The sequence below is a fragment of the Rhagoletis pomonella genome, unplaced genomic scaffold (genome assembly GCF_013731165.1).
Source record: "Rhagoletis pomonella isolate Grant_MI unplaced genomic scaffold, Rhpom_1.0 Rhpom_scaffold_00003, whole genome shotgun sequence".
In the NCBI taxonomy this organism is placed as follows: Eukaryota; Metazoa; Arthropoda; class Insecta; order Diptera; family Tephritidae; genus Rhagoletis; species Rhagoletis pomonella.
In genome coordinates, this window is record NW_023458557.1 from 98,805,765 (window position 1) to 98,832,381 (window position 26,617).

The 26,617-nt window shown below is 35.0% G+C and overlaps 3 protein-coding genes and 1 long non-coding RNA gene across 12 annotated transcripts in view; 2 read left to right on the forward strand and 2 right to left on the reverse strand.

Annotated features, from left to right (window-relative positions):
- LOC118735942 (collagen alpha-2(XI) chain-like) overlaps positions 1–23,134 on the reverse strand; it is a 49,988-nt gene extending 26,854 nt beyond the window's left edge. For both annotated transcript variants that reach the window (XM_036465990.1, XM_036465989.1), the window contains exons 1-2: positions 23,048–23,134; positions 3,432–3,698 (exon numbers count right to left, since the gene is read on the reverse strand). The gene's annotated coding sequence lies outside the window, so the exon portion shown is untranslated. The remainder of the gene's footprint in view (positions 1–3,431; positions 3,699–23,047) is intronic.
- LOC118735948 lies at positions 962–1,653 on the forward strand. The gene is made up of 4 exons (XR_004992660.1): positions 962–1,006; positions 1,095–1,292; positions 1,362–1,451; positions 1,526–1,653. It is a non-coding gene; the product is annotated as an uncharacterized LOC118735948 (long non-coding RNA).
- Positions 12,219–15,947, forward strand: LOC118735945 (probable cytochrome P450 6t1). The gene is made up of 3 exons (XM_036466000.1): positions 12,219–12,949; positions 14,403–15,194; positions 15,257–15,947. The coding sequence occupies exons 1-3, from the start codon at positions 12,488–12,490 to the stop codon at positions 15,548–15,550; spliced, it is 1,548 nt and encodes a 515-aa protein (XP_036321893.1). The 5' UTR covers positions 12,219–12,487; the 3' UTR covers positions 15,551–15,947.
- Positions 23,135–23,181: 47 nt separating the features above from the next.
- The window catches only part of LOC118735943 (protein FAM102B), a 138,995-nt gene continuing 135,559 nt past the window's right edge, over positions 23,182–26,617 (reverse strand). For 6 of the 8 annotated variants that reach the window (XM_036465991.1, XM_036465993.1, XM_036465992.1 and 3 more), the window contains 2 exons: positions 24,064–24,269; positions 23,182–23,998 (listed from right to left, as the gene is read on the reverse strand). In XM_036465991.1, coding sequence (XP_036321884.1) covers positions 23,880–23,998; positions 24,064–24,269 — 325 coding nt within the window. In that variant the 3' untranslated portion in view covers positions 23,182–23,879. The remainder of the gene's footprint in view (positions 23,999–24,063; positions 24,270–26,617) is intronic. The other 2 variants (XM_036465999.1, XM_036465995.1) reach the window with 1 other exon arrangement.

The following is a 26,617-nucleotide window of genomic DNA, read 5'->3' on the forward strand; positions in this document are numbered from 1 at the left end:
TTGAGACTTTAGTTCCCAAATTATTCTTCAAGAGAAAGTTCCATAGACTTTTGTTCTTTTTCAAAATGTTCCCGAAAGTATTGTTCGCATTTTGTTCTCTTTGGAAACGTTCCAAACGGGTTTGTTCTTATATAATTCCCATTCCGAACGTGCTCGACAGTTTTCTCTGTTTTGATGTTTTTTTTTTGTTTTGAAGTGTTCTTGGGAACAAAACTACGAGAACATTTTGTTTTGATCATACCTTTTGTTCACGGTCCCTGATTTACAGGCTTGAATGGGTATTATTCTGCCCATTATTATTATAAAAGATATTTTCGCGGTTTGATAACTTCTTACGGTTAAAAAAGAGGCACGCGTGTATAACTAATAAGCAAGTGCCGAGCATATTTCATCAATGAGGCGTCTGATGGCAGAGTGTAAAATAAATATAGCTGAGCGCTTTATATACGCAGATATAAAGATCTATTATTTGGCTTGTCTTTGCTTTGTCGAACCTGTGTACAAATGTATGTATCTAGGAGAAAGCTCTCTCTGCTGATTGTCAATACTATAGAAAATTGGTATATTACTGCCCCAGCAGCGGACTTTCCCCAGTGAAATAACAATAAAGCAGTTACCCTTTTTTCAGGTACGCGTTTAGAGCTTTATAAGCTTTATAGGCAGCATACATGGTGCGTCTGACTCGCGAGTCATTTGTGTACGTCTTGACTACACACAGTTGAATCATTCAGAGTCATGACGGGAGTCATGTTGGTGTAACTAACACATATTTATTTTCACAAACACATCCAAATCGACTCACGAGTCAGACGCACCGTGTATGCCGCCTATTAAAGGATAACTTGTTTTTTAAAAACACTGTCATTGTAAATACAAATTTTAAGTAAATCTAGCGACATTGGACTTTTAAAAAATATTTTCAAATTTTCTTTCAAAAACTTTTCATTCAAAAATAGTTTTTCGGCATAAAACCAGCTAATAAATTTTCCGTATATTTTCACCGAAAGTGCGTAAAATGTTTAACTATTTAAAATCAAAGCAGATTTTATTGTAATTAACCAATTATGTATAAATAATTCCTGAACTTTTTTCAGAAATTCGTAAAACCTCAAACATGTGCTGCGGTCCCTGTTATGGTTCTTGCTGCGGTCCCTGCTACAGTTCATATTGCGGTCCCTGCGGACCATGTTGCGGTCCTTGTGGACCCTGCTGCGGCCCTTGCGGACCTTGTGGGGGATGTGGCCCTTATGGATCCTGCTGTGGCCGTTGCTAAGCGTCTCTATGCCGTTTCTGTAAGTGCAGTAAAAAAGACAGAGCTAAATAAAGAGACTGCAATGTATAAACCATTACATTTTTTTCAGTCTCAATTCAGCTCCGGGGATCTAGAGAGCCAATGCTAAAGCGGCTATTTGACAGAGAGCGTCGCTGGCAAAAGAAAACAAATAAATATTGTGAGTATTTTTGTTTTCGCGGCAACTGCTTTTTCAATTGTTCGAAAAATATTGAGAGCTTATTTTGTTTTTAGTTAGGAGCAATCTACGTGAATCTAAAGAAGGAAAGAGAGCGTCCAGAGATGATCACCTTGCCAATCAAGGGGACTGGAAAAAATTAAGTGCAGCCAATCTATAGCTATATTCGAATTTTTTCGGTTACAATTCTGTTTTTTTCTTTTTAATAAAAGTGTATTTCTTTTATTAAAATGTATTATTTTTCATCAAGTTTTTGGTGACTAGGTTTGGTTTGGAATAGAGCAGTTTTTTTTTTTGAATAGTAAAGTAATAAGAGTGATACAGCAAAAGCTACTACTGGAGTCATTTGGTATTTATTTTTATATGTAGTGAGTTTAGTGAAGCGAATGGATTGCCGGACGCTAGTACCAGCTTGTGCAAGTTCTTTGCTTGGCGAACATTTTTAATCTCTTTTAATCTCTTAATTCGTTCCGCCAAACCGTTCGCTTCGACAAAATCAAGGCGAATTTATACAAGGTGGTGTTATCGGATCCGCTGATTTCACGGCGAATTTGTACCTTTTGTCAAAATGGTGTGTTTGTTGTAATTTTGCGCTGTACTAATTGTCAATGTGCGTATAATTTGTTGTTGTAATTTTTGTTTTTGTTCTGTCAACACCACCTTGTATAAATTCGCCTTGGACAAAATCATTCGCTTCGCAAGCGATAATACCACCCAAGGCGAATTCACCTTGATACCACCCTATTTCCACCATAGCTCCGAGGATAGGAGGCATCGTACTGTACGATGATAGGAGGTCTATCGCATTTTGTCATGGCAATTAATTATTGAATCATGCACTGCCATATCTTTCAAAATTAGTTGACATCATTTTTCAAACACAAATAAAAAAAATTTTTTTTCGGCACAAAATTTGCTGTCTGACTTCTTTTCAAATCACCAAAAAGTAAGTATGCAAATTAAAAAATAACCAGCGTTAAATAACTAATAATTTCTATAATCTTTCAGAACACTTTCTAAGTGAACGAATACAAAATGTGTTCTGGCTGTAGTCCTTGCTGTTGTTCGCCATGCGTTTGCCCATGTCGATATCTGAAACGGACAGACTTCTGCTGCCGTTGGCCATGTCCATGTAAGGCTCATTGTTATAATACGCCACCAAAGTGTTGTTGCTAATAAAAAAATAATAGCTTGGCGCTGCTAGCCAGAACGTTATTTTTGAATATACATATGTATAATGCTTTTGGATTAAAAAGTTGTTTAATGAAAAATAAAATATTTTGGATTAATCAATGGTGGTGGTCTTTATTTTGGATTACTATGATTTTGCTTAGGATACAACTCTGGGGTTAGATACTTAAATAAATTCCCACTCGAATAGATCCGTTGCTTGAGTTCCCGAATAATCATTCGCCACCTAGACAAATGTCTGATGTGACCAGATCCGGAATCTTGAGTTTTGGCGGAGAAATTCCTACTGGGATTCTAGAAATCGTCATAGCCAAAAATGTCAAAATAACAGGTGCGACTAAAAGTATGCAACATCAAAACCGAAGAGGTGCAATATGAAATCGTAAAAATGGGTCACAGGTCGTGACTCTCACGAGACAATACGTATTTTAAGGCAGAGATGCTATTTAAATGCTTTCGCCAAACGAAATTTACAGAACGATTTTTGGAATCCCACTGCAAATTTTTTAAATTAATAACATAAGCGCCTTAAATTATACCACATAATTTTGTATCATGACTGACAGCTATTGCACTTTCAAATATTAAAAAAAAAAAAAAATCACAATCTTAGAAGGCGAATTTATATTAATTCACCTAGCAATCTTCGCTTCACTTGTCAACCCACTTTGCACAATATCATTTCAAAATTTTCGAGTATAAAATAATTTATTTGCTGAAGGTAAATTGCAAATTTGTACGCAATTTTTAGTTAAGAAAAAATTTACATACCAATCGTTTTCGCCAACAGCAACCAGCCCCAACAAAACTAGAAATGTGCGATCCTTGCGGTTTTTCTGTTGCTCCAGTAGGCCCATACGGACCAGTAGGACCATATGGACAAATTACCGCATGCGGGGCGCATGGCATCTGTGGCCCGCCGTGCATACCAAATTCAACACCATGCCCACCTTGTTGCGATCCATGCTGTGTACCACCACCACCCCCACCACCATCATGCGATCCATGCGCCAATTGTTGTCCAAACTCCTGCTGCCTCTGAAATTACGAAGCACATTGACAAATATAAATAGAAGTATTGCATCTGGGCAAAAAAAAAATGCAGGCGCAAAAGATAATATCGATAAGTCTGCCTTATGAGCACCAACATATTCCCGCGTAAAGTCGGTACTAAGCTTAAGGCTAGCCACCAAAATGCAGTACAATTTAAAGAATTTTTATCCTGGACTCGCAAATATACAAAAAACTTACTACAAAAGCAATAAACCATGACTATTTTACTGGGGAGGTGCATTGACTTTCTGGGTGAAGACAGATAAAGGATTAGATTCTAGTACAGTTTCGTCCTAAAACGATTGGTATACAGATGGGGTATACTAAGGCCGGGATTTCCGGTGCTAATATTTGCTAGTCATTCAAAATCGTAAATGCTGGCTTCCCTTGGCACCCAATAAACAATAAACTAACCACTGGAATATAAAACACTTTTTACTTTTTTATAGGGCGGCGAAAAAAAGTAGAGACCGTGGAACAACATCGGACTCAGCGGGTTGGTCTAGAGCAGGGATGGGCAGATTTTTGGCTCTTAAGACGCCACGTCCTTTGTTTCCATGACGCAATAATTGCATCATTCCTTTTTCAAATAAAAAGCAACTTGCTTTAAATGTAATCCACTCAAGCACACTCCAGAGCTGTAAAATGATTGAATCAATAGGATCTGCATTCACTCGGCATTCTTTTCAAAATTTTGATTGTTTGTTTGTATAAAAAAAAAACCTCATTACTGAGTGGCTTAAAATACTTGAAAACAAAGAAACTGTGTTGTGTTATTGAATGGTAGATTGACATTCAGTATAGAATGTGAATGTAACAGAAGCATTCGCACACAGACATGATTGTATATTTAGAATGAATGCACACTTTTTTTTTACCATTCAGTACCAATAATTTGTTCCCAGGGTTGATATATTTTATACTTTAAAGTTTGAACATATCTGGAATTGAAACAAAAACAAATATTTTATTTCAAAGTATATGTACTTATGTATTGAAGTTTTCTGCCACTAACCCAAAGCCAATGACTCGTGCAATATTATTTATTCCAAAGCAACTTATCGCAACCGTAGAGCAAAACAGACACATCTTGATATGTATACATATACATCATCGATTGTAGACATTTTTTCGCAGAAGAATATACAAAATTGATTTATCACAATTATTTTTGTACTAAATATTTTTTTCACAGTATACAGTGATCCAGGTAGCCAAAACAAAAAATGTAAACATGCTTATTTGGCATTTTGTTTGAATGTATTGGTTGATATTTTTTCACAGTTGTCGTTTTCGTTAACCCAAATGAAATCCAATTTAAATATTTTCTTATAGTGAAAAATATTTTCAAGTCACATAAAATAAAATAACGAGAAACACGAAATTCCAAGCAAATGAAGCGTGAAGCGTTAGCAATTATGACCGGATGCAGTTCCTACATAAGTCAAACCGTGTTCTGAACACAACTTTGAGTGAATAATGGTGGGCTGACTTTGTAAAATGGTCCCATCGATTAGGCGGTAAAAGAAGTATTACTTAGCTTATGGTACAGCTCTCCAATTTTCAAATGCACGTAATTTGTGTGTATTTGTTCAGCCGATTATTCACATTTGAAGGAGGATAATGCATGAATTAATGCAAGTAAAGACGGTTTATGCAAATAAGCGAGCGCGTTTGTTAACCGTATAAAATGTATGTATGTATATACACATATATTCAGAATGACGAGATGAACTAGTTCAGCCCTCTCTGTTTGTAAGCACGCTAACTCGAACATAATTTAGTTATTTTAACGAAAGTCGGTGTCGAAGTTGCCTTTGGTATAATTTAGGTTAGTGTTAAATTTTGTCGAAATCTGCCAATAACCACGCCCACCTCCCACGTAGTAATTAACAATATTTTTGTTTTATTATAATTTGTTTTATGAATTTTGCTGTTCAAATTTACATTTCAAATATATCAACAAACATTTGTAGGTACTTTTGCACCAGTTGTTGCCTATGGGTTAATGACAAAAAAATCCTATATATTCACAACATTTCATGTATTAGTTTTCAAATAAGCATATTGTCAATGGCTGGTTTGCTGTATACTGTGATTGTTTTCAGTTTTCAAATATGAAAACTTTCAAAACAAAATTTCAGAAGGGTTCCTGTTTTTTTTTTAAGGGGTTGAGGAGTTCCATTACTTTGAGCAACTTTTTTAATAAACTATTAATTTAAATGTTTCCTAAACATATTTACAACGCAGTTCTGCAAGAGGGTACCATAACTTTTTTTCAAATAACGTATATTTGGAACAACCAAAATTAATCGATATGGATACATACATTTATGTTCGTATGTACTACTTATGTATGTATATATACATAAAAATGCTCAGAATAAAAAGAGAAGATGATTAGTCCATGTCCGTTTATTTGCGTACACGAAAACTCTAGCAAAAGTTGAGATATCTCAACGAAATTCTGTACGAGGGTTTTTTTTATCTAGGGCAGCAGGGTATTGAAAATACAAAAGTCGAACAATAACCTGGTCCCTCTCATAAAATGGTAATTTCGAAAAATGCCAAAACTGCAATATTTCCTTAATTACAGGAACCAAATTGCTTAAAAACTGCCATGTTTATTATTATAGTTTTGGAAAATGGACATGGGATATATTGCTAGCTTTAAACATCAATTTGCTCAAAACATACGTTTAGAACAGTGTGCAAGCTTCTACCACATGTGTGGTAGATCAACCACGTATTTTTTTTTAAATTTGGGTGTCAACCACATCTACCACACAAGGCTTAAAATCTACCACATTTTTAGACAGAACATTTGTTTACAATTTTCACATAACTCTAGAATTTCAACTCAATTGTAATTTGAAATATAAAAATTAATCAATAGATTTTTAAAAAGGTACATCATAAATTTTGCTTTAAATATATCTGTGCCTTAACTTTCTAATATTTCAAAAATACGCCTATTTATATTTGCTAAAGTATTATGCAATGGGAAAATAATTTGGTCGATTTTTTTGCATACAAATAAAATATTATTTTCTTCATGATTATATTCTCTAACTAGAAAACTAATGTTATACTTATTTTTGCACCAATTGCGTGGAATCTGTACGATCCACTAGCAATTATATTTCCCGATTTAATTTTTGAGTTGTGCTTCTTTTGACGACGGTGTGCGATATGTATACCCAATAAAATATGAATTGGAAAATCTACCACATCTTATTCAAATCTACCACATTTTTTTCGATTCTACCACACTAAAATAAAAAGGGGTTTGCACACAGATTTTTTAAATCTTTTTTTGAGAAAAGTTGATAATTTGCAACTTATTGTAAATGGTAGGAACCACCACAAACCCACAAATCAGGTTTTAGAATCTTTATTAAATGCTTGACCCAATAGCGAAGAAAAAAGTACGAAGAAACTTGTATTAAGAATTTTTTAAATAAGTAATAAAATGTATATATCTAAAGTTAGAATTAGAAGCGCTTAAATTTGTTTACTTATTTTAACGTAGATTTATAGGTATGTACATATGTAATAATTTCTGCACATACCTTTTATTGGTACATTGGTAATACTTATTTAGAAAGCTGACAATTTTCGAAACAGAGATGTAAAAATCGTTAATAATTAACATTTTTTCATAATGACATTCTTGGCAGAAAAATATTTCTCTAATTAATATTTTCATTTATTATAAATATTTGTACAAATTTAAGTGAAACAAATTAATGATAACGCTCAATAAACTATTTTTCGAGTTGAAATTTTGAAATCTGTTCAATAAAATTCAACCTTGCGTATTTTTCAGTGGGTTTTGTGTATTTAGAATATTTATATCGATTGATTGGTACTGAATGAATGTGTGCACACATAGCAAAAGCTGCATTCATCTGAATGCTTATTCAGTGTTAAAAGTTAATGTTTCGTCATTCAGTTTTTTCAATCTTTCTTTGAATATGTTAATGTGTGCAATCGTATCTACTTTGAGTGAATGTAGAATTGGAAAATTATAAGCCACATTCCCCAACAAGGAAAAATTCAATGAAAACATAATAGCATAAAATTGATGATTTTTAATTTCAAATGATTTCACAGTTTTACAGCTCTGGCACACTCAAGTTCTCAATGAGAAATGTTTGATTTGTTTTTCGACACTTTAATCAAATAGTTCAAAAACGTTTCGGCCTTTTCTTAATACACATCAAAATTAAAGCACCGATATTTTCTTCAAACTAGCAGGTATGCAAATAGCTATAAATTGCGCACCACACGCTATATACTAATTAGCCCTTTATTTTACCATTCTCACAGCCTACTTGCAAAACGAATCTCAAAATGTGCGAGCCCTGTTGCGGCTGCTGCGGTTCATATGGCTGTCCGACTGGACCTTGTGGTCCCTGTGGCCCATGTCAGCCTGGCGCACCATGCCAGCCTTGCGGTCCGTGTGGACCCTGTGGTCCTTGCATCTCACGCGGTCCGTGCGGACCGTGTGGTACGTGTGGCCCTTGCTGCAGCCCATATCCCACCTGCTGCCCGTTCGGTTGTCCGTGCTCCAAATGCCCGAACCCATGTCGATATCTAAAGCCCAAATATTGAGAAAACGCGCGATATGTGTACCGGATAGGCTATGCAAATTGGATAATGGATGTGCGGCGGACTTGTCAGGCTATGGAAATGCAAATTTGAGGTGAAACTGGAATTTCAAATGCGCAGCAGAGGAATTGTAGTGGCGATCAATGACAGCAAATAAGAGAAAAAAATGTCATAGATGCTAGGAATATTTATGAGATCTTCTATTTTGCCATGTATCCTGTTGTTCATTTGATTTTTTTTTTTTTTTTTTTGTGAAGAAAGTATCCTTTTTATTTGAAAAAATAAACTTTGTTATTAAAAATAAGACCTTGAGTAATTTAAGTTACCATTAGATAACGAAGTATGCCTCTACAGAGATTTTTAAAATCTGTCAACTAAAAATTCCAAATTTTATATTCGGAAATCAAAATTTCAAATTGTTGAACGTGGACATCATTTCCTTGGAGGCGTTGCTTTCGGTAATTTCACCGCATATCAAATTGTGAGTGATGCGCATAAATTATAACCATGATGATCTCTAAATTTTATTTCATTCTTATTTATCTGTTTTTTTTTCAGCATTTTTAATCACCTAATGCAGTACCCTTGTTGGAGTTATCGACCTGCTCCCTGTGGTCCGTATGGTCCCTTTGGTTCATGGGGCTATATAGGACCATGTGGAGCCTTGGGTACGTGTACGCCTTATGGTGCACCCTGTGGTTCCTGTCAGCCGTGTGGCTCATCGTCCTGTTCTCGCCGTAGGTGTTACTGAATGATTGGATGCTAAATTAGTTGGTGATTTACAATCAGGAACCCCATCACAGACCGAGCAATTAATTGGGTTGTTTAAAAGAACAAGTGTTTGATGTAAAAAAAAAAATGGTAAAAGTTCAAATTTAGCAAACACAAAAAGGTTTAAAAAAATATTTATTTTTTTATTTTTTTGAGGTTTTGTAAAAATAAATTATGCAAAATTCTCAAAAACGTAAATATGTAAGCTCCAAGGCAATTTAAATTTAGTGAAAATGCGGGTTATATATATATATATATATATATATATATATATTTTATGCTAAAAGAATTGCCTAAATGACATAAAAATGTGTACCATTATACCAATTCAAACATTATAGTTGTGATGGAACATATTTTTTGGCTTGCTTTTTAGCAAAAAAAAAATCCGCGCTCTATTGGAACGGATTGCCGATTGCTGTAACACTGCCACATTTATTGACGCTCGAATACAACCAAGTTCATAGGGAGATCTCGAAAATATTGTAGCCAATTGTATAGGAGTGGTCATCGCAAACTGCATAAATGACTGGATAACCTTGAACTCAGAACATAGACGGGACAAGGCCAATAATAGGGACCGATGGGAAGTCTGTGGCAATCTAGGCTCTTTGCACGTAAGGAAACAAGCCTTCTAAATACCTACGACTGACATGAGGTTACTCACTGGGTATCCGATGGGTCATAATCTTCTATGTTTTCATATGGAAAGGATTAGCTTGCCCTCGAGAACGGAAGACATACATATGTATGCGGGATTCTCCGGCATTTTGCGCACAATGTCTTACATAGTGGATGCATTAGAAGTAGGAATTCGTCTACTTAGTTAGCATTTGTTAGAAAACCGGAGGGCATCTTAGTTAGCGATTACATTGTCGTACAAAAGATCTTCATTGTTCCAGCTTGCCACTGGTTCACTACTTCTGCAATCAGCAGAAAAGCTCACTACTGTACAAATAGCAAAAAATTCAACGAATCGAGGGATATGTAATTAATGTCATGATGCATCAAAATTTGAATTTTTTATTTAAAAAAAAAATCCCGAAGCAGGCCCACACAAAATTTTTGTTTGCACATTTTTTTTTTGTTTAGCCGCAATTTCCTAATTACGTTGTAAGTAAAAATGCACTTTTATCCACGGGCATTGAAGGCATTGCATTTTAAACCATTTTCTATTCTTGTTTTCTACTTTCAAGCAACTAAAAAATCGTCCGAGGATGTGTAATCCCTGTTGCTGTTGCGAGCGGTGCAGACCTTGCGGTCCATGTCGGCCATGCAGTCCTTGTGCTCCCAACTGTTGCGGTCCCTGCGGTCCGAGCGGATCATACGGCTCATGCTTGGATTGTCGTAAGCCCTGTGGTGAATCTAATATTTGTTGCCCCACAGGCTGTTTCCATTTCGGGTGAGGCCTTCAAAACGTGAACGAATTTAGCGAAAGTGTGTTTGCGAGGCGAAGCCAGGTGCCGATGTTGCCTGCATTTTTGTGCAAACACAGAACGGACTGAAATTTGCAAAGCTAAGTTAGAATAATATAAATACATACATACATACAATAAGATTTGTGCAAAATGATATTTTAGTTTTAACACATACAATTTTTGGCCAATAAACACAGACTACAATTCCGTTGTTACATACAAAAGGTTGTTGTTTGGCTTGGAGGAAGATGGGAAAAGATTGAGTTCAGCGCGAAGCGGCATTAATCCAGCCTTGGTAGTCTTATTGCGCGTTTTTCATTTGATTAGTGACATGGAACCTGCGATACTTGCAACGCAGGTGGTTCGCGGGGATCCAGCGTCAAGTTTGCTCAGTGTTTGGGCGCCTGTGTCTGCATCACGCTTGACAATCTGCAGAATTTGCAGCATTTAAGTAGATTTACAGTTGAGCATCACCAAAAGAGCATCAAGAAGGCAAGAAGCTGCAAAATTGCGGTAATAATTTGGTATGCAGCTCGAAAGCCACCCTTTCACCTGGCTCTTACCTAATCTGTTTTGTTTTTAAAGTTTTTGTTTCCCGGTTCTGAACAATACTACGGTGCTCAAGCTTTTCGCTGGAATGTACATCAGCCATGCGCGGAAATTCTAGCCAGGGCTGCCAACTTTCATTAGCTATAGGGTGCCATACTGGGGATAAAAATGTACCAAAAAGTGTCAAACAAAAAAATTCAGGTGCTAAAAAGTGACAAATTTTTTACTTCGGAACCACAAGCCACATCCACAAGACCCCTTTAATTACTTCTCAAATGCCTTTAAAAGACTTCAGTCTAAAGTTGGCTTAGATTTTGCAATGACTATAAACAAGAATGCCTTAAAATAAAACCCAAAACTTTAGCGAAAATAGTGAAATTAGACCAGAAATAAAATATAACATCTTTACATAAATTATATTTTATATTTGTATAAAGACGTGGGGTGAAACCCGCGGGTAAAAGTTGGTTTCTAATAAAATGAAATAAATAATTATTTGATATATCCGGATTCATTGGATATTGGAAAATAATATATGCATGTACTTATGTAAGTTTTAATTTTGCGAGTGCATAACTTGTTCTTTTTGATGCATCTACATAGATGCTCTGGGAATATTTCTGCATAAAAAAATAATAATTAAAAAAAATGTCGCTTACGTTATTTTGGCGGTTAGGGCTCGATATATTCTAAATATAAACTAAATCTGAACATATGTAGGTGCAGGACTTCGAATTAAATAATAAATTTGTAGAAAAGTATTTGAGGTAAAATAGAACGAAAACTGACGCCGTTTGGGACAAATTGGCAGTCCATATTCCCACCCTTTAATGTACGTAGGTACATATGTATATACATGTGTATGTACGCAACTAAGTACATACGTTGAGCTTTTACACCTGAGCTTTTATACTATCCACTTAAGCACCAATACGTACATACATATGTATGTATGTTTGTATACTCACTAAGTCAGCTTTCAGACACGTCAAGTCCTGTCTGTTCGTTCGTAGGCGAAGGAAGTGAGTAGAGAGAGGATGAGTACAGGTACCCCCGTAACGTTAATTCGTTTCAAGTTTTCTTGTCTCTTTTGATCTTTCACGGTGCATCCCATTAAAAGAACCAAGGACTTGAATTCAATAAAAGTCGACGTGTGGGAATAGGAAACACAAAAGAGAATGCGAAAAAATTACTTTCAAGACTTGATATATCTGAAAGGGTACTAACCAGCGCAGCTTGGGAAAGCTTCGCCGCTGAAAGCTGCTAACGGTTTATCAGCTGTAAAATCAAATCGAATCACAAAAATGCAACTGATTAGAGGTTAAACAAGCAGTTGCAAAGTATAATTTGTGTAGCGAGTGCATTCTACTGCGTTTCATACATTTCACAAGTTGTGGAAAAATACCCTTGCGCACATCAGCCATGTTCAGCTTGTGTTTGTCACTATGTCTTTGCCTCATAGTCGCTGTGTATATCTGGTTGCGTCAGCATTTTCGTTATTGGCTAGTGCGTGGGCTACCGCAAATCCCGCCCACACTGATCGCTGGCAATGTCTTCGATCTGCTACGTTACCGCTGCTGCTTTGGCGAACAATTCCAATCGCTCTACGATCATCCGGCCGCCAGCGGTCATGACTTTGTGGGAATACATGTGCTGCATAACCATGCGCTGTTGTTGCGTGACCCTGCGCTCATCAAACGTGTGCTCGTGAGTGACTTTAGTGCATTTGCCAGCCGCTTCGAACGCACTGACGCCGGTGGTGATGCGATGGGTTCGCTGAATTTGTTTTTTGCGCAATACGAAGTATGGACGGAGATACATCAGATATTTTCACCACTATTTTCTCACGGGAAGGCGAAGCAAATGTATCCGCTGCTGCAACAGGTGTGTGGCAGAAGACTTTATTTCATACAAAGAACATAAAAACAAAAACAACAAGTAAGAAAGTCTAAGTTCGGGCGGAGCCGAACATTAAATACCCGGCGCAAGTATTAAATATATGTTTTCCACCTTTCCGAAAGCTACCGCTACATGATAAGCCGGGGTGTATACATTTTAAGTAAATTAGCGTCCTTAAATTTCGAAATATTGCAGTTTCAAGCATATCTGAAATTTACCGTTATATGAAAAGCGGCCTCAATTTTAGTCCGATTTCAACAATTTTCAACGGTTTGCTTTTATGTGGCAAGCACAATAACCGTACCGAGTTTGGTACAAATTGCTAGAACGGTTAGCGAGATACATATATGTGATCACAAGTGGGCGGTGCTACGCCCATTTTCCAAAATTTTGTCATAAACGTATTTCTTGGTAAAGAATTGTTGCAATCATCAATTTTGAATAAATTAGCTTCAATATTTACTGATTTATCGAAGATTTTGTATTTCTCAAAATTACCGTTATATGGGATGTGGGCGTGGTTATTGTCCGATTTTAGAAATTTTCGGCCAGTTGGTATGCTGTACCAGGACCAACAACTGTGCCAAGTTTGGAAGAAATTGGTGTAGCGGTTACCAAGATATACACATGTAACCATAAGTGGGCGTGGCTACGCCCATTTGCCAAAATTTTGTAATATTCTTATTTTCCGTCTAAAACTCATTGCAAATATCAATTTTGAGTGAATTATCTTCAGTAGTTACTAAAATATCGCAGTTTTCGTTTTTCTGAAAATTACCGTTATATGGGAGGTAGGCGTGGTTATTGTCCGATTTTTAAAATTTTCAGCCATTTAGTAAGCTGTACTAAGGCCAACAACTGTGCCAAGTTTCGAAGAAATTGGTGCAGCGGTTACCAAGATATACATATGTAACCATAAGTGGGCGTGGCTACGCCCATTTTCCAAAAATTTATAATATTCATGTTTTCCGTCTGAAACTAATTGTAAGTATCAATTTTGAGTGAATTAGCTTCAGTAGTTACTAAAATATCGCAGTTTTCGTATTTCTTAAAATTACCGTTATATGGGAGGTAGGCGTGGTTATTATCCGATTTCGCCCATTTTCAATACCATCCGTCCCACGCCCAAAAGAAGTTCACGTACCAAGTTTCGTTAAGATATCTCAATTTTTACTCGAGTTATCGTGTGCACAGACGGACGGACGGACGGACGGACGGACGGACGGACGGACGGACGGACGGACGGACGGACGGACGGACGGACGGACGGACAGACAGTCACCGCTTAATCGATTTCTCTTTTCATTCTGATCATTTATGTATACATTTGTCTATATCTATCTCGATTCGTTTTGCCTGTTACAAACAACCGTTATGTGAACAAAGTTATAATACCCTTGTGCACAAGTGCGCTCGGGTATAAAAATATCTCTTACAGGTAGGCAACAAGCTGGAGGAACACATGGCCGCTTTGAGTTTCGACCAAAAAACCCAATCAGTCATTGTGGAAGTGAAGGAGCTGAGTGCGCTCTTCACCACCGATGTAATTGCTTCACTCGCCTTTGGCATCGAGGCGAACAGCTTGGCAAATCCGCAAGCCGAATTTCGACGCATGTGCATCGAAGTTAACGAGCCCCGCTTCAAGCGCGTTCTACATCTCTTCACCATTTTCTTCATGCCTCAGTGGGTGGAGTTGATCAGCGCACATCTGTACTCGCCGGAATATGAAAAGTTCATGCGCTCCTCCATTGAGTATGTAATTGAAGAGCGTACGCGCAACGGAGCGCAGCGCAACGATCTGATTGATATATTTATAGCGCTGAAGCGAGAAACAGCTGGCAGCTCGAATGAAAGTGTGGTGCAGAAGCGTGACTTCTTCGTGGCTCAAGCGGCCTTCTTGCTGCTGGCCGGCTTCGACACGTCCTCTTCGACAATCACCTTTGCGCTTTACGAGTTGGCCAAGCAACCGGAGATACAGCGTCGTTTGCGCGCCGAATTGTTGGAAGCGCTAACAAAAGGCAATGGCTCGGTTGACTATGACACCATCAATGCGCTGCCGTATCTGCGCATGATTGTCGATGAAGTTTTGCGTCTGTATCCGCCTACCTCCTTTCTCGATCGACGCTGCACCGCCGAGTTGGGTTACGAAATAGATCATCAGAGTGGCTACCGCATACCACAAGGCACACCCGTCTACATTTCTGTGCTCGGCTTACATCGGGATGAGCGGGTAAATATGTTTGCTAAGCGCTAATGCGCATTTTTTCTCAAAAAAAAAAAAAATTCTTGCAGTACTGGCCCAATCCACTCGAATTCGATCCTGAGCGTTTTTCAGCTGAAAATCGTAAAGTGCATACGCCAATGAGTTATCTACCCTTTGGCGCTGGTCCACGCAGCTGTATTGGCACGTTGCTGGGTCTGCTGGAAGTCAAAACGGGGCTGGTACACATTTTGAAGAACTTTCGTGTGGAAACTTGCTCGCTCACTGCACCGGAAATGAAGTTTGAGGCCAAGGCTTTCGTTCTGGCCCCAGACGGTGGCACTTATTTGCGTTTCGTTAAGGATAAGCTCTTCTTATGGAAATAAATTGCATGAAATTGAGTTGTAGGTGTTCTCAATTTGTCATGTTTTGTAGCCTGCTGAGGTGATGGCGCGAGTTTTGGTTTTCTCGCGTCAATCTGGTAACGTCGTACCGATAATTGCAATATACAGTAGAAGCATTTATTTTGTTCATGATTAGCTCTTTCCCGATTCAAGAAAATTATCATTGATATAAGGCACAGGTTATAACGGGTTTTAGAAGGTAGTAGTTTGAAAATATTTTGAAGAGGGTTGCCACCTGCATAAAATGTCAAATTTAGTTAACTTATATGTATATCTACAAGTTATATTAAATATCCAAAGGAAGAGTGTTAAGAAGTCTTCAGTTTGAACACTACGATTATTTTTGAGATTTTCGAAGAGGGTTGCCACCTGTTTAAAAGTATTTAATAAGATAAATGAATTATTTAAATACGGGCGTCAATCGTAGGGGGTTTGAAAAATTTTTTTTTCTGAGCTATATATAACGGGGTTGCCACATGTTTAAAAAGTCAAATTCAACATAATTCATCAGTTAATTACAAAATATACATCGCAATGTCAGACGAAGGAAAGTTAACAAGGTTTGAGCTTTCAAATACTTTTGAAGATGGCTGCCACCTGTTTAAACGGTCGAATTTAGTTAACTTATACACAAGTTTCAATAAATATTGAGATATGGGTTTCAATCGATAGAAATTTATGCAAGCTAAGCTTTAGTTTGAAAAATATCTTTGATTAGGCTGGCCATCTTTTCGCACAGTCATATCGATGTAACTAATTATAGTTATATGTCTATTATTCGAGAAAGTATTCTTTGCGATAGTCATTTGATTTGCACCTATCTTTGGCATTTAAAAAATGAGCGGTCAAATTAAAGACCTTAGCCTGCAAATGTGCGATAAAGCTTTTCTTTTGTTTATTAACAACTTTTTTATCGGTATAGTATCAGAAACGGCTGTACGAATTTAGATGAACAATGGCACTCGGATCGCTTATAACTCCGACTAACATTTGGAATACTTTTTAGATTTTGAAATTTAATTTTGAGCATTTTTACGCCGTGCGGGTTCACTAGTGGATTTAAATTTCACTTACATGTTTCAATGCTAATTTCATTGCCTTTTTAGAAAATCCAATCGTGCATATCCAACCAAGTAAGTACACCACAGTCGTCTTATTTAAACGCATCTCAAATCACAAGTTTTTATTCCCACAATTATGTATGTACGTTGTTTTTTTTTTTTTTTAGTTTGCTTTTTGCTATCAATTTACACACGACAAAAATGTTTATAACTATGTACTTATTTATCAGTTTGTTTTTGTTTTACATGCCGCAGCTAGTAGTAATTATTTGTATGCAATAAATTTATAATAATTGATTTATGATTATTACTTTTTTCTGCGCATAAACAAATGGTAATAATGGCCAGTTTACACTATTGATTCACTTTTTTTTTTTTTTTTGCTTCAGTAAATACTTTGTGTTGGTATGTAACTATTTCAATGTATGTTTAAAGCAAATGTCGTCATTTAAATATTTCGAATCTAATGAGGCTCTGGAATAAGGCAATTTCGCAAGATATTTTCTGTTTTACAAATGATAAACGAATGGTTAAAGCCAGAATAATGGAATCAACGCAGAATTTTTGACAAGGTTTCGAAAGAGGGCGTTCAATACCTTTCTAGTCTCATTCACAGGCTCTCATGAATGTGAAACTCGCCTGAATTGAAAATTAAAAAAAGAGACAAGTTACTACAGGTAAGCGAATCTAGCAAATTAGTAATTCCCTGCATCTACACAAAGCAGGCGGCAAAGATCACGTTAAGTCGCGCAGCCAGGAATGTACCGACACATTGCAGTAGGCAAAATTCTTGCCACAGCGATATCTTAGAAAAATCATGTATCCTTTTATATACATATGAGCATTTCCAAACTGACGTGAGGACACAAAATGTTAAAAAAGATAATGAAAAAGTTAAAATTTTAAAAAGGTTTTTCCATATTTGCATAGGAACTAAGTAGCCTTTTGTTAAGTAAAAAATGACAATTGATAGTGAATTTAAAGATGAATATTTTCTATGCGAACGCGTGACATTATAAAACACAGAAGTGGGGATTGACTTGGGTTATAACATTGCAAAATTCCGCGAATTTGTTGTTAGTAATATTTGAAATATGTACACTTGTGGCAGCGGAAACCTTACCACTACTTAAAAAAAAAAAACGTAGAATTTTGTAAGTTAATAAAAAAATCATTATTTTGTTTTAAATATACATACATACATAATTCACACTGTAACAAAAGCTATGTATATGGATAAAAGTTTCAAACTTTGTACAAAATTTAGAAAAATTCATCAAAATTTCAAATTTATGAAACGAAATTTTTGAGGAAAAATTTCGGGTATGCAATTTAATAGCCCATTTCATTTAAGTACAATAAAGTGCAGGTTTGAAGTAGCCTAAAGTTCTGGTTGAGTTTTTGCAATTTTTTATTTTATTTTTTTTTTTGTTCATACGACGTTGCGCACTTTTCCCATGTAAAAAACTATACAACACCGCCGGCAAAAAAATTTATCAAAAATCATCGAAAATTCTATTATACTAAAACTAAATGGGCTATTAAACTGCATAACCGAAATTTTTCCAAAAACTTAAAAAAAGTTTAAAATCTTGATGAAGTTTCCTAAATTTTTTACAAAGTTCGAAACTTTTATTTATACAGTTTCTGTTACAGTGTGAACTAACTATATTGAAAAATATGTTTTTATTAATTTAAAAAATTCTGCTTTATTTTTTTTTTTTTAAGCGGTGGTACGGTTTGTGTGGCCACAAGAGTATTTAAGTTTTAATTTTCCAAGATTTTAAATGCAAAACCCTTTCCCGTTTCTTTTATCAGCCGAAGTATCTGACATGGCGCTACTAAATCGGTTGGTAATACTGTTTTACACGAATTTCTAACGCAAATAAAACATGAATCTTATATCGAATATATTTTTTATTTTGACTTCAGCGCCACCTAGCGGTTGCATATTTTGCAGATCTATGTCTTCCTATATTTCAATTCAATATATGCCAAATTTGAAACAAATCAGATCATAAATACGGCTTTACATAATCTCTGGAGCCTGGCGCTACCTAGCTAAGACTAGAAACTGCACGGAGAATTTTAATACGATTCTTGTACCTTATCCCTAGAAATCTGATCTTGCATAGGCTATAAAATAATGAGGCGATTTTTTTTTGAAAGGCGATTATCGCCGGCAAAAGTTCACTTGCCGTATACTTTGAGGTAAACGATTTTTTGAATCACCATTTACAGGAGCAATTTTTCTTGAGCAATGTTGAATCGCCCAGAAAATCGCCTCAATCAAACTTTACGTTATTTTCGTGGATAGAGCGCGATATTTATAATGCAAAAACTGTTTTGTTGTTAATCTTGCATAAAAACACATAGAGATATCTGTTGTCACCACCAAATTCACGAATATTTGCTAACGGCCCTCTTTCTAAGCTCGGGCATCGTAGGTAAATGTGAAAAATTTATTACACTGCCCTGAAGTATTATTTGTTGAAGGGCAGGGTAATGAAGCGAAGGAAAAACATTCACGCATTTAGGTTTATAGTATAACTTGATTTTTTTTTTTGCCTTACTCAGTTTTGATTTGCAAATAGTTTGCTTTGTTTTTACTTCTATGCGCTGTTTGTAAACAATTTGTAAGCCATTTCTTAATTAATTGTAAGATTTGCTTCAATTTAATTTATAAATTTGATTTTATATTTTTAATTATTTTTATTATATTTTGTTGTATAGTAATTATTATAATGTACGTATGTATGTTTATATGTATGTATTTAAATTAATGTATCTATATGTATATGTATTTTAAAAGGCTAACTACGTCTAACAACTAAATTTTAATTGATATTTTTAGGCTTAATAATTTTTTTGTTAATTATTTTATTTAACGTTTGCTTGTACGCATTTATTTTATTTATTAATCTTTTCTCAATAAATCTCGAAGAGCAGAATATCAACTAAACAATTATAATTTACACAGATAAACACGCACGTTTTTATTTAAATCATTTGTGTTGGTTTTGTTTTGGATTTTAAGAACTAGGCAGGATTATTATATATACATGTATGTATGTATGTATGTATATACATATATTCTTTAAATAGGTCAACATATGAAATACATATATAGGTATGTCTGTCCGTATGCACTAGAAAACGTACAATAATGGTCGCAGGTAGGTAAATGTAAACCGCGCAAATGTGTTGTTGTTGTACGAAAAATACGCGTATGGATGTGTGAGTGTGGTCACAGAAGCTTGCGGAGGTGGGAAGTTGGTAATCTTTGTTTTTTTTTTTTTTTTAATATAAAATTAGAAAACATAAAATGTAAAATGAATAGGAAATGTGATCAGCGGTTTTTATTTGCCTGACGATAACCCTAAAATTCGCAATTTAACTGAAAAAAAAAAAAAAAAAATCTAAAGGCTTTTCTCAAATAACGTATGTATGTAAATATGTAAGCGTATGCAATTATATGCGAAAAACAAATTGAATTGAGAAGACGTACAGTCTAAGGAGATGCCAAAAATGCATGCAAGTGAAATATGAGAATGAATAACGCATGCACGCGCTCTTCTCAGCGCTATAATAATACGTATGGATGTATGTATGTATGTATGTAAGTAGATGCGCGCGCTGTTTTTCCTCACTGCGTATTTTTGTTGTATTTAAATAGCTTAACTAGTTAATTATTACTTATAGTTTTCACAATTTTTGCAGCAGCTTTGTATTACAGCGTGTACGCCTATGTAATTAGTAGTATTAATTGCATATTTTCAGCAGCAGAGTCTAAATGATCCTAACGATCAAGCGGAACAAGAACGTTTAAATTCAAGCAAAAGTTGTACTCGTTTCAATAGTTTTGTATTTTTTTTCGCGTATTTGTAGCTTGTTTTTGTATTTAACCCAGCTATTCTTTTATGTTTTTTTTTTGTTTTTGCTTATTTGAGAAAAAAACGTTAAAATTTCAGTTCATTTTTGTAGCAAATGCCAAAATGTTTAGTACCTACACAATTTACTACATTCGATAGATTTAGCAGACAAAATTAGTAAGCAATTTGATATAACTTTCATTCCTAAATAAAAATAGTTTTTTTTTTTTATTTTATTTAAACAGATAAACACACACATTTTAAGACACGCTTACCGTATACCAAAAATAATAATAATTTAGAAATAAATGGAGAAAAAAGTTAAATGTTTTTGTTATGGCCTTCTGTATTAACACCCCTATGCTGAAATCCGACTTTAAGTATATTATGAAGTCGTAGCTCCGCTCCGCAAAATATAAAAATGGTATGCATTGGCAACCAAAAACCGAAAGCTCGAAGTTCTTGAAAAGCTTTTTTGACAGAAATAAATAAACAAATATCATTGCATGTGAAGAGTGAAATTTGTAAGGAAGTTTTAAAAAACTATTACGGATTCTATAGTCGCTGCATAAGCTTTTTTGGGAACAATTGAATGGTCGCCGCGAATAACGTTGTAGGCAGACAAGTTTCTTTAACTTTGCCGATATAAAAGTATAATGTACATTTTACATTAAACTTTTATAATTTATTTTGGAACGAATTTCCGTCATCCCTTGTCAAGTTGGGTTTGCAGACATTATATACTTTATACTTTAAGAGCAAGTTTATTGAATAGTCCTGTACCGTAAAAATAGAAAACCAAATCAAATGAGCTTATCTACATATGTGCGTCATTAAACTCATTTTATTTTTATTTCTGCAAAATTATAATCTTGTCACTTACAACGTTATTCGCGCCGACCATTCAATTGCATAAATGGGCAAAGGCAATGGTTAAGAGATGCTACTGCTCTATTTTTCATTTTAAGTGTTGCGGAGGAACAGTTTCGGCTAATTGTAAAATCTTCGTCAGTGGCTTCTCTATGGCAATTTTGCGGTGCTTCGCTGTAGGAAGTTATCAACGTGGTATTGGAAACGGCCATAATTTGAATTTGGCGCTCTTTAAGCACTATTTAAATTACATAATTTTAGTTATTTGTGCGCTTACAGCTCCGACACCATTTACTCTTCATACAAAATTTCCGCAAAATTCTTCAAAATGACAGCCACGTTGGATTCTGTCATACGAACATTACGAATTACCGAAGTGGCCACCGAATTTCGAAATAACGATACGAAAAAGCGGATAACAGCATACCAATATTTCTATTGCGTAGCAAAATCGAACGTACGGTTGATTAAACTCTTGATCTTGAAAAAATTTAATAAATATTAAATTCACGACAAATTTAGTGTCATGGAAGCTAAATCAGCACATCACATCACATGTTGTGCTACTTAACAAAAAAAAAAAAACAAAAAAAAATTACAACAACAGCAATTGATTAACAGTTGCTAGACTATTTAAAATCACCAAAGTGTTATAGACATCCGGGTTGAATCCTCGCAGTTTGTAGGGTTTTTTTTTTTTTTTTGAAATTTGCAGATAGTCCAAAAATTTGCTAATTGTAAAATTTTGAATTTTTGTGGTTATGTTTGAAATAATAGCTTTATTAATAAGGAAGCCTATTAGATTACGCGAAAAAACGAACAATCACGATCACAAACGAAACACTCGCTTCAAAAATGTAAACCTAAAAGGAGATGAGTTTTTCGCCTAAAGAGATAAGAGCATGTAAATTTTTTCCTATAACTATGAATTCTTGTTGAAAAATGCACAAATCCGAAAAGTTAGATTTCAAACCTCTTCTGTTTCATTATTTTTGGAATAAGGAATTTTTATTGGATATCGTCAATAGAGCCTACCCGGTATATAGATATTTTTCAGAAGAATACTCATTTTTACAATACAAGTTAATAAGGTATTTCCTCCTTAAACGGTAAAAATGCTCCAAAAACCTTTAAGGTCTCGAAAATTTTTCGAAACTGTCAAAAGTTTGTATGAAAACATTTCAGAATTTCGAGTCTTCCAGCTTTTCAAGTTTAAGAGAGTCGGTTAAATATTAGATCTGGAAGTATGTACGCTTGCCATAAGGTCACTTCAAAAAATATGTAATTGTAATTTTCTTATTTCCAGGACGCAACTGTAATGCTTCTTAACGGCCCTACATATTTTCTACTAATAAAATGAAATCAACGAAGATCACACGAAACTTGTCGAACATATGTAGAGATTTGTTTTCATAAACTTGTAGCCTTTTGCCTATATAACAAATTCCTATACGATTGCCCGATCCCCACACACTCGGAAGAACTGAAAAGTTTGAGACTCGAAAATATTTCTCATACAAATTTTGACAGTTCAGTCAATGCTTGGAGGCTTTTGAGTCTCTTTTTCATTTAAAGGGAGACCGCTAATAAATTCTTAAATTTCCAAAACGTAAGTCGTATCCAACTAACTACTACACTACTCCGTTTAAACCAACTACTACTTCTTTATAACTCACTTGTCGAATTGTGTTTTGCACGAACTTTGTGATACTGCCACACGAATACTTTACTCGTCATTTCTATAGACTACATGTCAATCAAGCGCCTGCTCGTTGAAGTTTTGTATACGGGTATTGAGAATACACGAATGTTTTTTTTTTAGCTTTGTTGTCGGCTTATAAAGTCGCGCGCGATTACTTTTTGCAGTATCAATCGAATTTGTGGTGGCTTGAGGTGAATGGTGATGTAAAATGTGAGTGCATGGATGGATGGATGGCTTTCATTTTACTCTTTCATACGTTCGCGATCGCGTTCGGTTTCCGTAATCTGCCGTTCGGTCGCGCTTATACATAAAAACTTAATGTCTTGAGATGCTACCGTTGAGTTTATAACTTGAGGCTATGTGATGAATGAAGTGTGTGATGAATGTATACAAATCTGTAGATGGTTATGTTTGCATGTTTTGATTTAAATTCTCTAGTTAGTAGATTGGCTTATTTCTTTTTTTGCTGCTCGTACAATTTTTGCTGCTTATTTTTTACTGGCTTGCTGGCTTACATTGCATTATATATAGTTAATGTAGCTTTAGCATTTGGATTGTTTTTATTCTATAAATAATTTTATATTTATTTATTATTTAGTTTTGCATTTTTCTTAATTATTTTTTCTTTTCGTTCTTTTCTTGCTGCTGCTGCTGCTGCTGTGGTAGCTTTACTATACTGTTGCTGCGGTTGCTGTGTTACACGTACATATGTTTGTATGTATGTATGTATGTATTTTTATGTATGCGGTATCATAGTTATGTAGTTTGTAGTCTTCTTGCTTCTTACAATTTTACGATTTACGCTACTATCTTGGATTCTTCATGACCACCTGCTTGAAGGCGCCAGTTGGTACGCGAGCTTTCACCTCATGACTACCCAGCGATGCGGTGCCATCACGTGCAATATACAATTGCAGGCCAGATGCTGTGAATATGTGTACAATTTTAATTTGATTTTATTTATATGTTCACAATTTCATGTCTACTCACTCTCCGCCGATTCGGCTAATTGATCCAATTTGGTGTCCTTCAAAATCTCATCAATTAGCGAATTGGGATTGACACGCGTCTCCTCGACACGATCCGAAACGCGGGGTCCGTCATCCAGCGGCCCCTTTTTACGTTTTTCAGCCGCGTTTTTCATGCGATCTAGAGATCCTGTTTCACTTATGACTAACGAACCGGAACTGGGGTTCCTAAAGCAAATGGTATCGAAAGGATGGCATTACGAAGTGATGTGCCAGATAGCAAGCGGTCACCAGTTCCACCGCACATTTCGAAATTAACCACGAGCAGATAGTTGTTGAAAATGTTGAAAAAGCAGAAAAAATAATGAAGATAAAATTAGAATGCAATTAATTTGAATAAAAATATAACTAACATCTATTTATGTATTTATGCAAAAATGTCCTGTTTTTGTAAAAATGAATTTAAAAACTAATGAAAAAAATCGGGGTTTTCTTAATCAGCTACTTAGACTACTTATGCAAACGGCTACAAAAAGGTGTGCAAGTATGAAAACTATGTATGTAAGTACGAAAACAGACTATGCGTAGATAGTAGAAAATTGAGATAAATAAAGAATCGTGTTTACGAAAAAAAAAGAAATGGCACTACGAGCATATGAATTTTTTCTAGTTACAAATGTGATGTAGGTGGGAAGATTGGTGGAGTGACACAAGACAAAAAGTGTGTTGACAAGTTGGAGTGTGGTGAATCGTGGTCAGTGCTGAATATGAAAATGAAAATTTTATTCGACAACAAATGAATGATTTCAGCTTGAAAATGCGAGACATCACAAGAGAATGCAAACAATTACAACAAATAATTTAAGTTTGAAAAGTTGGTCTAATGCTGAGTTTCCAATAGGCATTGAGGAGACAAATAACTTGTGCTATTTGAAAACTGCCACGTGGAAATGAATTCAATTAGTATTTACCTTTAAACTTTATAATAATTTACCAGTAATAATAAAATATAACTAAAAAACAAACAGAAAAAATTTTCAACAAGGACCAAACAAGAACGAACTTTTCAAGACTTGATGAGAGAATGTTTTTTTTTTTTGGGTTAGTTTGATTATTTTACGAAATTAGTAAGAAAGTGAAATGTAGCTTTTTGTTAGAAATATGGTTAAAAAATATTAAAAAAAAAAACATCGTAAGGCCTGGAGTGGGCAAATAAAAACGAAACTGCGAGCACACTGTAGAGTATTAAATAACTTCGTTTAGGCAAAACGAAATAGAGTGCTCGCACGAAGGGCAAAAGTAACAGAAGTTCTTTCTAAATTGAAAATGGAGAATGACTAACATAAAAAGAATATTTAATTTAAAAAACGGGAAAAATTAAAATCGATAAAAAAATTAATAATTGAAAAATGTAGATTAAAAAATTCGAAAATTGCCAAAAAAAAGTAAAAACATTAAAAAGTAAATTAAATAAAAAAAAAAATTTATGGAACAAAAAATAAATAAAAAAGAGAAAACGAAGAAAACAAAAAGAATAAAAAGTAAGATTGAATATATAAACAGCATACGCTAGCTTAGAGTGAAAAGTCGCTAAGTCCCATTTTCATGAAAAGTCAAATTTTGATAAACTAAGAGGCAGAGAAAGAAAAAAAAACATCGTTTCGAAAAGGATTATGTTACTTGTTTTATTTTTTCTCGTTAAATTCAAGGAAAGGCAAAGAGGTCTCGAAAATTCGATAAGGCCAAAACGATAGATTTTTTTAATAAAAATCGAATACTTCTGATTGGTGGTGAGTTTTTCTTTGCGTTAAATATGCGAAATGTTGTGTTCACAGTTTTGCGAAATACTTACTTGAATCAAATGGCTATAAGAATTTTTTCTCTACTGCAAATTTTGCAAAAATGGACTTAGCAAACTTTCCACTCTAAGCTAACAATATATGCAAACGAATGTGACTAAAAAAAAATTTTAAAACTTCAGTTTAATTTCTTTTAAATTTTTAGACATCTTATCAAAATGCATTCACTAAAAAATAGATCAAAATGTAAATTTAAACCCATTCATTACAAGTACTTGGATCATTTCTAAGGAGAAGCATTATTTCGACAAGGAGCATGCCTACATAAAAAACTCAACGTAACACACGATTTTCCGAAATTTTGAAAATAAACTCGAAAACTGGAAAAGTCAGCCCAAAAACAAAAAAAACTACACTAACAAATTATACTCCCATTGGCAATCAGAACAAAACAAAAATACAACAAACACATCCTATTGACAATCAGTATTAATTCGCCTTGAAATCAGCAGCTCTGGTAACACCACCTTATATGAATTCGCCTTGCTCTAAAATGTTTTTCTTAAAAATGTTTGCAGTTCAGACAAATTTTTTTGGGCTTTCGAGTTTTTCGATGCTTTTTGCTAATAAAGCGAATACCCCTTAAATTTTCTAAAGTTCAATAATTGTTCCAATACTGGTGTCCGAGAACACTGGAGATGTTCTATCGAGCACTGCTTTCGAGAACTCACAAGCATTACTGGACACTATTTCCATAGAGTTCCATGTATGATAATT